We start from the raw sequence: 17,653 nt of genomic DNA, 5'->3' as shown, positions 1-17,653 counted from the left end.
AATGCTGCTATGAACATTGGTGTGCATATATCGGTTTCTGTCCTTGTTTTCAGTTCTGCTGGGTATATACCCAGCAGTGGAATTGCTGGGTCATATGGCAAATCTATGGTTAGTTTTTTGAGAAACAGTGAAACTGTCCTCCAGAATGGTTGGATACTTCTGCATTCCCACCAGCAGTGGATGAGTGTTCCCATTCCTCCACATCCTCCCCAGCATTTGTAGTCATGTTTTTTTCACAACTGCGAATCTTATGGGAGTAAGATGGTATCTCATTGTAGTTTTGATTTGCATTTCCATGATAGCTAGAGATTTGGAGCATTTTTTCATGTGCTTTTTAGCCATTTGTATTTTTTCTTTGGAGAAGTGTCTGTTTAAATCTTTTTCCCATTTTTTAAATGGTTGTTTAACTTTTTATTTTCAAGATATAGGAGTTCTTTATATATGCAAGTTATAAGTCTCCAATATATGGTTATCAAATATTTCCTCCCATTGTGTAGGCTCCCTTTTCACTTTCTTGACAAACTCCTTTGAGGAGCAGAAGGCTTTAATTTTGAGGAAGTCCAATTTATCGATTTGTTCTTTTGCTGCTCATGCTTTTGGTGTGAACTTCATGAAGCCATTTCCTATTACAAGGTTTTGTATATGCTTCCCTACACTGCTTTCCAAAGTCTTTATGGTCTTGGCTGTTATATTTAAGTCTTTGATCCATCTTGAGTTGTTTTTTGTATAAGGTGTGAGTTGGTAATCCTCTTTCATTCTTTTACATATGGATATCCAGTTCTCCAGGCACCATTTGTCAAATAGGCTATTCTCTCCCAGTTGAGAGGGTTTAGTGGCTTTATTGAATATTATATGGCTATATATATGAGGATCTATATCAGAACTCTCAATTCGATTTCATTGGTCTGTGTGTCTCTCCTTATGCCAATACCATGCTGTTTTCACTACTGTAGCTTTGTAGTATGTTTTGAAGTCAGGTAATGTGATTCCTCCAATTTTATTTTTCTTTTTCAATCTGTCTTTGGCTATTCGGGGCCTCTTTGCTTTCCAAATAAATTTCCTAGTTAGTTTATCTAGTTCCTTAAAGAATGCTGTGTTGATTTTTATTAGGATTGCATTGAATGTGTAGACTTGTTTTGGTAGGATAGACATCTTAATAATAGTTAGTCTTCCTATCCATGAACAGGGAATATTCTTTCATTTATTTAGGTCTTCTTTGATTTCCTTCAACAGTCTTGTGTAGTTCTCTGTGTGTAAGTTTTTTACAACTTTACTTAAATTTATTCCTAGGTGTTTGATTCTTTTATTGACTATTGTAAATGATATTTATTTCTTGATTTCCTCCTGAGCTTGCTCATTATTGGTGAACAGAAATGCTACTGATTTTTGCGCATTGATCTTATAACATGTGACTTTACTAAACTCATTTATGAGTTCTAGAAGCTTTGTTGTAGTCCTCTCAGGGTTTTCTATGTATAGGATCATGTCACCTGCAAATAATGAAATTTTGACTTCTTCCTTTCCAATTTGAATGCCTTTTATATCTGGTTCTTGCCTCAGTGCTCGAGCAAGTACTTCTAAGACAATGTTAAATAGAAGGATAGAGAGTGGGCATCCTTGTCTTGTTCCTGATCTTAGAGGGAAGATTTTAGGATTTCACCATTTAAATGATGTTGGCTGTGGGTTTTTCATATATACTCTTTATGATGTTCAAAAAATTTCCTTGTATTCCAATCTTTTGGAGTGTTTTTATCAAGAAAGGGTGCTGTATTTTGTCAAATGCTTTTTTTGCACCTATAGATATAATCATGTGATATTTTTCCTTCAATCTGTTTATATGGTGTATTACATTGATTGATTTTCTTATGTTGAACCATCCTTGCATACCTGGAATGAATCCCACTTGGTCATGGTGTATAATTCCTTTAATGTGTTGTTGAATACGGTTAGCAAGTATTTTGTTGAGGATTTTTGTGTCTAGATTCATTAAAGAAATTGGTCTGTAATTTTTCTTTCTTGTGGTGTCTTTGTTTGGCATTGTTACTAGGGTAATTTTGGCATCATAGACTGAGTTTGATAATGTTCCTTCTGTTTTGATTTTTTGGATGAGTTTTAGCAGTTTTGGTGTTAGTTCTTTCCGGAATATTTTGTAGAATTCACCTGTGAAGCTGTCTGACCCTGGGCTCTTCTTAGGTGGGAGGTTTTTAATGACTGATTCTATCTCTTTACTTGTGATTGGTTTGTTAAAGATCATCAATTTCTTCTTTCATCAGTATTGGCTGCTTATGTGTTTCTAGGAATTTGTCCATTTCCTCTGAATTGTCATTTTTGTTGATATATAGTTTTTCAAAGTATCCTCTTATGATAGTCTTTATTTCTGTGGGTCAGTGGTGATATCTCCTTTCTCATTTCTTATTTTGTGTATTTGCATCTTCTCTCTTTTTCCCTTTGTTAGTCTCACTAAGGGTTTGTCAATTTTATTGATCTTCTCAAAGAACCAGCTCTTGGTCTTGTTTATCTTTTCAAGTGCTTTCTTATTTTCTATTTCATTTAGTTCTGCTCTTATCTTTGTTATTTCTTTTTTTCTTCTTCCTGTGGGGTTACTTTGTTGTCTTTTTACTAATTCCTCCAAATGTACAGTTAGTTCTTCAGTTTTTGCTCTTTCTTCTTTTTTGATGTATGAATTTATGCCTATAAATTGCCCTCTCAGTACTGCTTTTGCTGCATCCCATAAGTTTTGGTATGTTGTGTTATCATTATCATTAGTTTCAAAGTAGGTATTGATTTCTTTTGAAATTTCCTCTTTGACCCACTGTTTTTCTAAGAGTGTGCTGTTTAATTTCCATATCTCAGTGTGAAATCTGGGCCTCTGGCCCTTGCATATTTCCAGCTTGACTCCACTGTGGTCAGAGATATTATTTTGTATGATTTTGATCTTTCTGAGTTCATTGAGCCTTCCTTCGTTGGCTAGCATATGGTCTATCTTGGAGAAGATCCATATGCACTTGAGAAAAATGTATATCCTGCTGTATTCAGGTGTAATGATGTGTATATGTCTATTAGATCCAGCTCCTCTAATATACTGTTCAAATATGTTGTTTCTTTATTAATTCTCTTTTGAGATGTTCTGTCCAAAGTTGATAGTGGTGTATTAAAATCTTCCACTATAATTGTGGAGGCATCTCTTCTTTCACTTAGTTTTTCCAGTGTTTGCCTCACATATTTGGAGGCACCCTTGTTAGGAGCATAAATATTTATGATTGTTTGTTCTTCTTGAGAGATTGTCCCTTTCACTAATATGTAGTATCCTTCTTTGTCTCTCACAATTGTTTCACATTTAAAGTCTATTTTGTCTGATATTAATATAGCTACTCCTGCCTTTTTTTGGTTATTGTTTGCTTGTAAGATTGTTTTCCAACCATTCACTTTCAGCCTCCATGAATCCCTGGGTCTAAGATGTGTTTCTTATAGACAGCATATAGATGGGTCATATTTCCTTATCCAATGTCCCAGTCTGAATCTTTTGATAGGTGAGTTTAATCCATTGACATTCAGTGTTATTACTTTCAAGGAATTATTGATGTTAGCCATATTTTGTTTGGACTTGTGTTTGTCATATTTTGTTTGTTTGTTTTCCTTCTCTTTTTGTCTTTTATGTTGCTCTTACACTCTCCTCCAACTCACTCTGCCTCTCCTGTTTTTTCCTTTCTTCCTGCAGAACTCCCTTTAGTATTTCATGAAGGGGAGGTTTCTTGTTGGCATACTCTTTCAATTTATGTTTATCTGTGAATATTTTGAATTCTCCATCATTTTTAATGCTAGTTTAGCTGGGTAGAGTATTCTTGGTTGGAAATTTTTTTCTTTTAGTACCCTGACTATATCATACCACTGCCTTCTTGCCTCCATGGTTTCAGATGAGAAATCAGCACTTAATCTTATGGACCCTCTCTTGTATGTGATGGTTCTCTTTTGTCTTGCTGCTTTTAGAATTTTCTCTTTGTCTTGAGCATTTGATAATTTGACAAGTATATGTCTTGGGGTGGGTGGGCCTGTTGGGGTTTATGATGTTTGGGGTGTGCTGTGCTTCCTGGATATGTACATCCATCTCTCTCATTGGATTTGGAAAGTTTTCAGCCATTATTTCCTGCAACATCCCTTCTGTCCCCTTTCCCTTCTCTTCTCCTTCTGGGATGCCTATAATTCATATGTTTATGCGTTTTTCATTGTCATTCAGGTCCCTAAGTCCTAGCTGGATTTTTTCTGTCTTTTTATCGATCAATTCTACTATCTGTTTGATTTCCAATGTACTGTCTTCCACGTCGCTAATTCTCTCCTCTGCCTCTTCTAATCTGCTGCTATTTGCTGAGAGTCTATTTTTTATTTCTTAAACTGTGTTATTCATTCCCATCATATCTGTTATCTTTTTGCGTATGTCTGCAATTTCCTCTCCAAGTGTTTTCTTCATATTGTTAAACTCTTCCTTTACCTCATTAAGTTGGTCTCTTGTGTATGTTCTGAGATCTTAAATTACTTGTCTGATATTCTGCTCCTCTTCCTGGTTTTTAGTTTTTCATTGGATTGAGCCATGTTTTCCTGATTATTGGTTTGGTTTGTAGTTTTTTGTTGCTATCTGGTCATCATTTTATCTTAACAGGTTTTATCTGTTCCTTAGCTTCTTTGTCTAGTCTTGGGGATTAATTAGTTGTTGTTCTTGCATAAGTGTTATGTCTTCTCTTTGTCACTTTGCTCTTCTTATTCTAATTTCTTTTTGCTGGCTAAGTTCACTTTGAAGGAAAGTATTAGGGCCAGAGAAAGGAAATTGTGTAAGAAAAGAAAATGTGTAAAGTACATTGGTAATAAATGTTAACAGCAACAATATGAAATCTGGGAGAATGGATATTAGGCTCATGTAAGTTGTGTAGAGTTATAATAGTAAGTAGAGTACCTATAATGAGATAGTCAACTGAATATGGGGAGGAACATAGTATAAATTAAAAAGCCAGTGTTTTCATGGGAGAGGGAAAGAGAAAAGAAATACAATAATATCAAGAGTGGATAAAAGACAGAAAACAGAACAAAGGTTTTAGAAATTAAAAGTTAGACAATTTGGGGACCAAAGAAAGGGAGGTGGAATGTAAGAGAGACATTAGATGATGGAGGATAGCAAGATGTGGGGGAAAGGGGATAGTGTAGGTGTCCAAAATCAATTCATACAGAAACAAGGAAATGGAGGATGAGGAAACACAGCAAATGTGAGGCACTCCCTGCAGCACCTATTGTATAAATAAAATAAAATAAGAAGAAAAAGAGAGAAAAGAAAAAAAAGAAGAAAAAAAGGGGGGTGGGCAAAGAAAAGAGAGGGTAACAAGCAAGAAAAAGAAAAGAAGAAAGAAAGAAAAAAAACTAAATAAATGAAAAAGGACCTTGGGGGATACAATGGAAGAAAAGACCAGGAGATAATGCAATATTAGTAACCAAGACTATTAAAAAAGACAAAAGAGAAAAAGGAAAAAAAAACCCACAAGCGCTGAGGACTAGGACAAGCAAGGACCTCAGATGGACCTCAGGGCATGGTGGATTCAGGGATGGGAAGTCTTTGAAATTGCAGACTCAAGAGATGTGTGTCTCTGGGGTGTGGGCCACCAGGGTTTAGGGGACACAGACCTGGGAACCACGCATCTGGTTAACAGGAAGCCTGGGAGCATCACAGTGCAATACAGCCTTCAGGGATCCCCGCAGCTGGGCGCCAGCTCTAGGGGGAGGGGTCATGCCTGCAAACTCTGACCTCTGCGTCAGAAACCAAAAATTCCACCTCTCACAAGAGTCTCTTCTGTCACTCTGTCACCAAATCGACTTCAGGTCACCACCCGCCCTGCAAGCCCCCGAAACAGCCCACTGGGGAGCGCCACTGTACTAGAAACAATTCAGGGATTACCGCAGATGGGCCGCCAGCCCTAGGGGAAGGGGCTCCAGCCAGAAGCTCTGACCTCTGTGTCAGAAACCCAAAATTCCACGTCTCGCAAGAATCTCCTCCGTCTCTGTCTCAACAAATCGGCTTCCAGACACCTCCCGCCCTGCAAGCCCCTGAAACAGCTTGCTGGGTGTGCCACTGTACTACAGACAATTCAGGGACCACCGCAGATGGGCCGCCAGCCCTAGGGGGAGGGGCTCTAGCTGGAAGCTCTGACCTCTGTGTCAGAAACCCAAAATTCCACTTCTCACAAGAATCTCCTCCATCTCTGTCCCACTAAATCGATGTCCAGACACCTCCTGCCCTGCAAACACCCAAAACAGCCTGGCCCAGCAAGATTCCAACCCTACTCAGCTGCTTCTTTGCAGGAGAGATTATAAGGTGCACTCACTGAGACGCCATCTTCCCCCCCTCCTTTTGTTTTTTTTTTTAATTCAAAGGTAGCCTTATATTTACAACAACAATGGATTTCCTTTTTATTTTCTTATTTTAAATATGCCTTCTAACTTTAGGAAAAGAATTCTATATAATTAAATATAAGAAGCAAAAAACATACAGTTAGGGAAATGGATGTGGTTCAAGCAGTTGGGCTCCAGGCTCAGGGTTTGATGCCCAGGGCCTCCTCATAAAAAGGCAAGCTGGCACATGCGTCGAGCTGGCCCATGCAGCCCACGTGGGAGTGACACTCCATGCAGGAGTGTTGCCTCCCTCAGGGGAATCCCACCCCGCATGGGAGTGCCAGCTGACGCAAAGAGCTGGTGCAACAAGATGACACAACAAGAGACAGAGAAGAGAGAAAATGAGAAGACATAGCAGAACAGAAAGCTGATGTGGCACAAGAGAAGGATCACCTCTCTCCCACTCTGGAATGTCCCAAGATTGGTTCCTAGAGCTGCCTAATGAGAATACAAGCAAACACAGAAAGAACACACGGTGAATGGACACAGAAAGCAGACAATGGGGGGTGGGGGAGAGAAATAAATTTTAAAAATCTTAAAAAAAAAAATTAAATGTTTGTGCAGCCTTAAATCTGGGGGGGGGGGGGCGGGAAGTTCAGTTGACCAGTTAAACTTAGCTCTGGAAAACAAAAATTTCTATGTCAAAAAACTTTGGGAGCAGTTGTGGCTCAAGCAGTTGATCGCCCACCTCCCACATGGGAGGTCCCGGGTTTGGTTCCCAGTGCCTCCTAAAGAAAACAAGCAAATGAACAATGAGCAAACAAAGAGCCAAACAATGAACAAAATCAACAAGCCAACAATGAACAAACCAATGAGCAAACAGACAAGGGAGCCAACTCAGGAGAGCCGATATGGCCCATTGGTTGAGTGCTGGCCTCCCACTTATGAGGTCCCAGGTTCAGTCCCCAGACCCAGTTCCTTAAAAAAAAAAGTCTTTCGTGTCTTAGGAAAAGCTCCTAAGATGTTAACACACTTTGATTCTAGTTTTAATGATCAAGATGCTTGTGAATATATTTAATATTAATGTGAAAGAGGAACAATGGGTAAGAATACTATTTTTGGCACTGTCATTTTTTCATTTGCTTTCCAAATTTAGGCAGATAATGTTATATAAACATGCTTGTTTGCATTAAGTGTAAAAATCCTATTGAAGGTAGGACATCAAAATTCACTTCTAGAGGGATGCCACATTCAAAGGAGCATATGCCCAGTAAGCAAAAAAATGAAAGGAATTACATCCTTTACTTGAGTCTCTTAAAGGATAATTAAAAATACATAGGCCCTAGCAAATTCACACAGCTTTTTTTGTTCTTTCCCAATTTTATTACACTCTATACTTGCCAGCACCTGAAACTCCCTCCCCTCTACTAGGTGAAGTTTATTACTTAAACCTCTTTCCTTATTTTTATTTCCCAGATCTGTTTAACTTCTCAGTAGATCCTTCTTCTCATATTCAAGTCTTTTAGGTTTACTATTCGTTTGTATATGTCCTGGTTCTTTATCCTGAAAGTCTATGAACGTATCTGGTTAAACAGAATTCCAAACAGAAATAAGACAAGCAATACGTGAGAGGGAAAAAGTTTATGTACACTGTCGTGTTACAAAATTGATCACCTCTTTACGTTTGCGTTTCATAGTGAATGGTGCTGGGCTCGCCATGGCTACCTGTGACATCATTTCCCTTAACGGTGGGAAGCCAGCCAACTTCTTGGATCTTGGTGGTGGTGTAAAGGAAGCTCAAGTATATCAAGCATTCAAATTGCTCACAGCTGATCCTAAGGTAACCACTCCATTTGTAGGGATATTGCAGAATATTGTGTTTACTCCCATCAAGAATTGCCTTCTTCCTGCTGCTGAGAGTTAATAAGGTAACACGGGTACTTTGCAGCCCTGCATGCAAATCTTGATGTATAGTACATTGGAATCCAAGATGATTTAACTCATCTTGGGTGCAAGGCTTATAAACACTCTCCAGGATCTTACAAAATCCTGACAGGTAGGAGTAAATTAAAAAGGTGCAGCGCTCCAAACAGTGAAACATTGGCATGAAACATTTTGTGGATGAGTTACACTGAAGTGGTGCGTCCTATGCTTATATGACTTAGGGAGCACTCAGCCTCAGACTCCTCCAACAGAGATGCTGAAAGTAGTCTCAAAAATATGGGGAAGGAAGAAAATTAGAGTATCATATATCACTGGGAAAGGACCTTATGACCTTCTGTAGCCTTTAAAATTTTCATCAGTCTTGCAGGTTATTATGACATTTTATTAAGTAGCATGTACAAGGTTTCATAGTTTCCACTTTTGCTGCATATGCACCATTTCTTAGCTAGAATATAGATTTCTTGAATGTGGAGGTTTTATATCCCAATCTGCTAACATACCCATGCTAGGTGTGTATATAGTAGGCATTCAATAAACATGTAATCAGTTAGCTTAGTAGCCAAGTTAAATGCCAGTGTATCTGTTTCAACTGTAGGTACTTCATTGTCTATAATAACAAGATTTAGCAGATGCTTCTTACGTAGAAAAGACTAAAATGTTTTGAATGTCTGATAAGCATGATTTTCACTTAATTCTCTTAACAGTCCTGTGAGGTAGATTTGATGATAAATTAAACTTTATTTGAGAAGTATTAGCTGGATATTGTTAGATTATCTAATACATTCTTTTGGATCCTGACGTATCTGAAGGCATGGGAAATCAAAACCTTTGCTAAGGAAGTCACAAATGAAAACAATACCAGATAATATTTTTTTTAAAGAAATGTGGTCTGAACTTAATATGGAAGCTTCTCCTAAGTATATTGGCAATAGCCTGTTTTGGTTCATATGCATAAAATTTCATTCTATGTTACTAGTATGCTTGTCTGTTTTCATTATGACTTAGATCGTTGATCCCTTACGTTTTCACCAACTCTTTTCTTCTGATTCACAAAATAAATGGTAAGCTGTTACCAGCAATGTATCTTCAGTTTTCTAAGGCTGTTCAGGAGCAGCAAAGTCATTGAAGTCCAAAGTCACTCAGCCATGAAGAAGGTGCTTGCCGTTGATTATTTTGATATAAGCACCTTGCTCTCATTAGTTAAGTAGGAATATTATCAGTGGCCCCCTATTCATTTATTAATTCACTTACTATTTCATTTTACTCTTTTCTAAGGAAAGAAGCATTTTCTTCCCAGAGATTCACAAACCAATTAAAATCTGTAAATACCATGTACATAAAAACATAGCGATTTAAACACTTGACCCTCAAAATACCCGGAGGACTGACCACTGTAATAAAATACTGAACTTTTAAGCATTTACTAAAAGTTAGTACTAAGAATAACAGTGAACTATTGAGAAAACAATTGTTGGGTTTTCTTTGAAACATCTTTCAGTGACTGATCCCAATTTTTTTGTCAAAATACCAGAGAGGAAAGAAAAATCACTTGCAGAGCCATTTTTATTTTATCTTTTTAACATTCAGTTCAAAAATTTTAACTTTACCCTATGGAATATTTTCAAATGCTTGGAGTATTTTAATTTTTTTTTTTTTTTTTTGAGATTGGCTGTCTTCTTGGATAGATAAAGTTTTGTGGGAGTTATTTTATTTTTCTCAAGCTATATCAGGAAAATGAATGCATAGCTCATCTCACAGTATATTTTCCAAAATTGAAATTTCGGAGATGGTTAAAAAGATAGAAATGTAATATGTATTTTCAATCCTGGCATGTTTCATGAATTTCAGAGAACAGAGGCTAAAAAACAGTATAGATGAGTTGATTTTATTTTGCAGGGAAAATGCTTGTACTTCTGGCAATAATTCTTTCAAGTATTAATAGAATCCCATCTAGCTGCCCAGAAGTAGAGATTCCCAAGCGCCCAAAGCTAATTATTTCAAAGGTATCGATTTTCTTGTTAGATACAAGGATTAGTCAGTTGAATACAAAAATTCAGAATTACAAAAAGCCTGTTGTTGTTAAACTTTAATCAACTGCTACTAACAACTACTTGTTTGTCATATGTACAAGATAATTCTATTGATCAAGTAATAAACAGAATTATTCAAGTAAAATATTATGGATTAACGTATTTTCACTCTTAATTTATCAGCTGTAAAGCTGCAACTTAATTTGTATTTATTTTGCCTGATTTTCAAAACACTAATTTTCATTTGAACCTATCATGAGTGACTTTATAATGAATGTGTTCCTTTTTTGTTTACAATATATATAAAATGGAGTTCTGCTGCCAAACTAAACTGTTTGTCTTTCTGATAGCTCACTTACTAAACTAGATGCACATGAAGTGTATCACAAAATATTTTATAATTCTCTTATTTTCCATCTGGACTTAGGACAAAAGAGGGTAATAGTTTGTTGTGCTATTGATAAAATATATCTGATCTTATCTTTAACATTTATGCTTAAAGGATTCAAGACTGGGAGAAAGAAATGATATGAAATAGGGAGTAAGAGTAGGACTTTATGGTACTCTGTTAAGAATTTGAAGACATTTAAAGGAAAAACATATATAATATTTTTCATAGGGTTTTGTTTTCCTGAATTATGCTATGGCTCTTTTTTCTAATTCTTACCTTAGAATTTCAAAGGTGTAGAAAATGTGTACAGTGTCTGAAGTGTGTAAAATTTCTTGTGTAAATGAATAAAAGGAAAGTTGGTATGAATAATAACAATAATCTCAACTCTTTTGGCCAAAGTTAAAACAAATTTCTTGCCCTCTGCAGGCAGGCCTGATTTTGAAAAGCAGTTGTATTCAATTGACATTTGTGAAGTTACCTCACTTGATTTGACTGTACTTCATTTGGATCCAACTTACAGTCATATTTTCAAAGCTCTTTATATATCTAAGAAGAAATATGCCATATAAATACTAAATATTAGTTTAAGAATGGAGAAATTCTTAGAGGAGCATTGAGGCAAGCCTGCCTTAGTTAAAATCCCATCTTTACCAGTTATTGCTTGTGGATCTTTACCATGTTAACTGCTCTGTGTCTCATTTCCTCATTTGTGAAATGGAGATAATAGTACCTCATAGTGTTGCTTGATTACATGAGTTAAATACATATACATACTTATATTTCCCACTTAAGGTCAATAATTACCCAAAGATAACCACTATCCTAACTTAAATTATCATAGTATTTTATTGTATGACTCAATTTATGTATCCATGCTTCCTTTGATAGACATTTCTGCTAGCCTTAGTTTTCACTATTATGAACATCCTAATGCATGCCTTTTAGAGCACATGTCTGTGAAATATATACCTAGGACAGAATTTCCAGGTCCTAGGTTGTGCGTATACTCAGCGTGGATTTTTAGTGTCACGCACTTCTCCAAGTGCACCAATTTACATTTTTACCAGAAATATATGAGTTCCAGTTTCTTCACACCCTCACCAACATCTGCTGCCATCAGTCTTTTCAATTTTAGTCATTCTGATATATGAATTGTTGTATCTCATTATGGTTTTAATGTGCTTGCCCTCATGACTAATGAGGTTAAACATCTTTTCATACATTTATTAGCCATTTGGATATACTCTCTATCTTTCATCACCTCATCTGTAGAGTGGGTAATAAAATAATACCCCAAATCATTGTTCTGAGTATGACCTGATCATATCATATCATATGTGGAAATACATGACAAAATTTTTAAAGCATAATGAGAACTTTAGTTTTGGTTGGTTTGTGTGTGTGTGTGTGTGTGTGTGTGTGTTCAATCTATCATTATTTCCAGAGCTTAGATTTAAAGTTATCAAAACAGTAAAAATTAAATGAGCATCTAGAAAAATGAGGTATCTGAAGCAGGATCACTGACACCAGTGTTACTACATATGCTGTTTTGAAATTGATAAAGTGTGTAAGTGATTCAGTAGCTTGCAGTGATTCTGTGTTTAGATAACCAAGAAAACATAATTTCAGATTTGAATGAACCATCAAATATCATTTGATGTAAATCTGAAAAGAGGCCAACTCTTTTAGTTCTGTGGTATATACTTCAAAACCATTAGAATTTGAGGCCAGAGAAGTAAAACCACATGTCCTATTTTCAGTATCAGGTTTATACAAATGCATTAAGCTTTAGTGAATATGTTTGGGGATAAATATGTGCTAAATGCCTCACTTTTTTTAAAAAGTATTTTACCTTTAGAGAGTATTTAAAATCAAAGCAGAATATCTTTTTTTTTTTCCTATAAACACTCATATCAGAGGCATGAAGCAAAACCTAGTTCATTATATACCACATATATTTGCTGAAATACCATATCTACAAGGGAATATTTGCTTGCTGGGATAATAGAACTCTTGCAGGGATTTATTGAAATATAATGCCTGATACTTCACACATTATGAGCATTATTTTTGAAATGACTGTCTGCCCTGCATTTCTATTCTTAGGGGCCTATTTGAAAACAAATTTTATTTTCATGTAGAGCTGAGTATTAAAAGTCTAGGCAGCCATTCTTTATGGTGATACTCTACCTGATAGTCTAGTTGGAGAGGAATAAAAATGATTTCATTTGTATGGATTCACAACCTGTCACTTGGCTTCCCCTTTCATTTAGAATAGCCACTATGTGCTGTAACCATTGTGCTTAGCTGGAAAATGTAGAACCACCTGTCCTCATTTTTCTGGGCTAAATTTTCTTCCTACCCTCGCAGTGATTTTCCCACTATCATGGATTCATAATTGTTGATTTTGCATTTCTTTTCCTGATGTCCAGTTGATCAGAATTTCAAAGAATGTCTGGCTCTCCATGCCCAGCACACACTCGTCCCATTTTATCTGCCAATATTTCTCAGTAATAACTGAGTCCTGGCAATAGCAGCTGGTTCCATCTTACACAAAATCAGTGTGTCTGATAGCTACTTCATTTTAAAAGCATCCCTAATAGAGCACTCTACATCTGTTTTCATGTTCCTTGTTGACAAAGTCCCAGAAACAAAAAATAAAGGTTTCTACCCTCTGCTGTTCTTGTCAAAATTCAGGTTTTACTGTGTCTTATTTTGTTTCATGGTAAGTGATTTGAAGAATTTAACGAGCTTTGAGATGTCTTAGTAAATTTTGTTATTAGTCCATTGTTCTTAGTAACTGATTATGAATCGTCTATAGATAAGCCTAGGTAGACTGTTAAAGAGAAATGGAACACTAATCGAATTATAATGTCATGTAGATTGGAAATATATAATTGAAAGAGTTAAGTTGTTCCCCTTCTCTTTAATGTTATTATATTGAGAAAAGAAGTGGTTGAATTTAAAAATTAGAAGATAGTGTATTTCCTAGCAAGATGAAGTCGAAGAATAATATCAGTGATCTCTGGAGCTCAAGGATAATTTTATGATGGGAGTGATGAAGACATTTGAAAAAAAATTTTTTTTTAATTTTTTACATTTTTTTATTAAAGTTAATAGATCACAAAGAACGTTACATTAAAAAAACATAAAATAAACATAAAAAACAGAAGAGGTTCCCATATACCCCGCTCCCCACCCCCCTCCCCATCATTTTTGTAAATTGTATTTTTTTGAAGATATATACATCACACACAAAAAATTGTTACATTAAAAAATATGAGGCTCCCGTATACTCCCCACTCCCCCACCCCAGTCCTCCCACACCAACAACCTCCTCCATCATTGTGGCACCCTCATCGCACTTGGTGAACACATTTTGGAGCACTGCTGCACCACATAGATAATAGTTTACCCTGTAGTTCACATTATTATTATCTTTAAGGTATTTTATTTTATTACTTTTTAAACTTTATTTCAACTTCAAAAAATAAAACAGACAAAGGCAGTTTAATAAATTATGGGAAGTGTTATTTTAATAAATCCTGGCCAGGCACATTTGTTTTATTTAATCCTAAAAACAAACTTAGTTGTTTCTTCAGTGCCCCAAAAGATGAACAAATGATTACAAGTTCGTAAAATGACATTACCAAGGTTTCCTTGTTAATGAAGGAGATAGGGTTAAAAAAAAGCTTGATGAACTACGTCCCATATATTTTTTTTACCTTTAGCATTGATATAGTACCTTCTTTGCCTAAATTATAATATTACTGTAATAGTTCATTATTTTATAATTGAAATAAAGCCTGATAGCAGAATCACTGGATGTAGGGAGTAAATTCAGAAAAATTATTCAGATTAAGGTTAAAAGCTTTTTGGCTGGGGGGATGTCTCTGTTTTTTCTTCTTCACAGTGGTGAGCAGTAGGGGGAGAGGAGCTCTGCTAGATTCAGGAGACTGAGAGTACAGTAAGCCCCTTGTCCCCCCACTTCCCACCACTGCCTCCCCAGCCACCAAAGAATAAGGAATGAGTGTCTTCTTCCCAAATGAGCAACATGCCTGCACGGGTGTGCCTAAGTAATTGGCTTGACTCGTGGTTGGATGCTAAATAGCTTTTGTCTTTGTTTTAGGGAATTTTATAAAATAGCATTCCCTTTTCCCTAATTATTAAATTGTTTAGCTAGGGAAGCATAAACCATAGAAAAGTATAAAAATAACTCAAATTGCCTAGATATATTATTGTTTTAGTGAATATAAAGTATTTTGACCAAATTAGAATTGTGTTATTGGTACTATTTTATATCCCATTTTTCTTCATCTTTAATGTACCTTTTTGCTTCACTTTGTATAACTTCTGTATCATTATAGTAACTAAAAAATGCTTTCCTGGGTGAATATACAAGTGAACTTAAGCAGTCTTCTGTTGTTTGGTATTAAGTTTGTTTCCAATTTAAAATAATGCTGCTGTTAATCTCTTTATACACCTAGTTTTACATGCAGCTCAGATTATTCGTATAAGATGAACCCCTAGAAGTACCAGAGTTTGGTAAAGGTGTTTGCAGATTTTAAGGTTTTCATATTTACCATTTAATTCTTTTAGTACTAGTTGAAGAAATGTAGAGGAATCTCATCAGCTGTATAGCCTATCATTACTATTATTCTTAACCAATGTGAGAGGTAGAATTTTGATTCTTTTTCATGTATGCAGCATTTCTTGATTGCTTTTTTATGACTTGCCTGTTCATGTCTTTTGCCCAGTTTTCCATTGTTAGTTATATCACTGTTTTTTCACCATGATTTAGAAAATGTGTGTGTGTATGTGTGTTTGAGATCAAAAGAATGAATCTTGTTATATATCTTGTCATTTTTTTCTCCATACTGTCTTCTGTCTTTAAATTGGTTTATGTAAAAATTTTATATTCCATTATAGTAGAATATATACATCTGAAATATTATTATGTGGAATGTACTGAGACTACTTAATATATGTTAATTACATTTATTGACATTTATACATGTTGTATGCTACTCTTAGAACAGGGGGCTGACAGGGCACACAAAAGAGGTAACAAACTTGGTATCTTTTAACGAAATCTAATTAGAACTGACAATGTTATAGTTAGTCCTTAATTCCTGAGAATTTGAACATCACTAAATTTTCTGTGAATTTAACAAATGCTCACATTAAATTTTAAATTATATTATGTCTGAAAACAATAACAATACTAATATTAATATGTTAGCAAGGAATACCATCATCCAAATAAATATATATTAACTGAAGTGTGAACACACTCAAGCCCTGTCACTCTGGAATTTAATACCATTTAAAAATGCTTAATCTTTTCAGAGATTTTATTCCAAATATATGAATTTATCATAATCTGTCCAGGCTACAGTGACATTGTTTTAGACTAAAGGTAAGATAATAATCATGTAGTGCTTCTCAATTGTAGGTATCTAGGAAGTGGTGTGAAATTTATCTAGTGTTAACAAAATAATTAATTATATGTATGGGAGTAATGAATGGAAATATCTTATTCTCTTCTAATTACAATTTCAATCAATTAAAGGAAATATTTTAAAGTTGAGAAAAACAATACTGCTGCAATCTCATGAAAATTTTATAAAGACTTTTAAAATTGTTTCATGAATCACCACTATGGGTACAATTTCAGGTCAGAGCTTGGTACTCTTTCTCTTCCCTCTTGCAAAAGAGACAATTCTTTTTAATGCAAGATGAATGTTATCATTTGTAGTGGTATTATTATTAATTATTAATAAGATCATTAGCTCTTTCCAAGGAATGATTTTAGAAGTATTAAGGAATTTCAGTGTAACTCAATATGCATTTTTTCTCATAGTGTTTAGTCTAATACTTTAGGTAATTATGGATACCTCTTTAGAAATTAAGCAGTATAGATACTCTCAGTTTCTGTTTTAAGAAGGGACAGTTAGATATCTGTAATCTGAATGTAAAATAAAGTATTTTCCTTTCATAATTCGTATTTATTTGTTTCCTAAAAGGAAGGATTTCAATTATGGGAACCTTCAGACTATACCAGTAATGGCTTTTTAGACATATTGCCTTTATACTTATGTTGATTAAGTGAATATAACTAAGGAAATTTTAATTTAGGTTTTTACTCTTCAGTTATGGAAAATGATTTTCATATAAATTTAGGTCACTTCACATTATGGTTTTTTTGAAAGTTTTCCTTACATTAAAAAATTGATCATTTTTTTCACTTTTATAAATTTACATTTCCTACTAAAAATATGGAATAAAATTTTTTTTCATTGATTTATTCCCCTTACATAACCACTATTAGAATTTTGTTAGAACTTCTAGCAGCATTATCTATGCATATTTTCTTTGCAAGGTTATAATTAGAATGCCCTTCCTTTTAATGCCCCCCCCCCCAATCCACTGTTACCTGATAAACATCTTCCCATATTGTTAGCTGGTCTCTCTGATCATCATTTTTATTAGCAGTATTATTAATGGGCAGCATTTTAAAGGCACCTTGTTATTTAAAAGGTCTTTCAAAAATCTAGGAACTTTGTAAATCAGATTTGTTTAAACTAGAGTGCAGTATAGGTTACAATTAAATTCAGTAGTAGGAGAAATGGATGTGGCTCAAGAGGTTGGGCACCTGCCTACTTCATGGGAGGTCTCAGTTTCCCTCCTGGAGAAGATGAGCAAGAAAGCGAGCTGACGTGACAGCTGGCATGGTGCGCTGATGCAACAAGATGATATAACGAAGAGACACAATGAGGAAAACACAATGAGAGACACAACAAGCAGTAGCAGAGATGGCTCAAGCCATTTGGTCACCTCCCTCCCACTAGGGAGGTTATGGGTTCAGTTCCTGCTGCCTCATAAAAAGAAAATGAGCACACAATGAACAGACACGGAG

General features: G+C 35.3%; 1 protein-coding gene across 1 annotated transcript in view; it reads left to right on the top strand.

Moving 5' to 3' along the window:
* The window catches only part of SUCLG2 (succinate-CoA ligase GDP-forming subunit beta), a 305,148-nt gene that overhangs the window by 198,087 nt on the left and 89,408 nt on the right, over nt 1–17,653 (top strand). The window contains exon 9 of the mRNA XM_004457048.5: nt 8,067–8,209. Within this exon, the coding sequence (XP_004457105.1) occupies nt 8,067–8,209 (143 nt within the window). The remainder of the gene's footprint in view (nt 1–8,066; nt 8,210–17,653) is intronic.

Source organism: Dasypus novemcinctus, chromosome 26 (genome assembly GCF_030445035.2).
Source record: "Dasypus novemcinctus isolate mDasNov1 chromosome 26, mDasNov1.1.hap2, whole genome shotgun sequence".
In the NCBI taxonomy this organism is placed as follows: domain Eukaryota; kingdom Metazoa; phylum Chordata; class Mammalia; order Cingulata; family Dasypodidae; genus Dasypus; species Dasypus novemcinctus.
The sequence above is the reverse complement of the archived record's forward strand: the minus strand, read 5'-3'. Positions and strand labels throughout refer to the sequence as shown.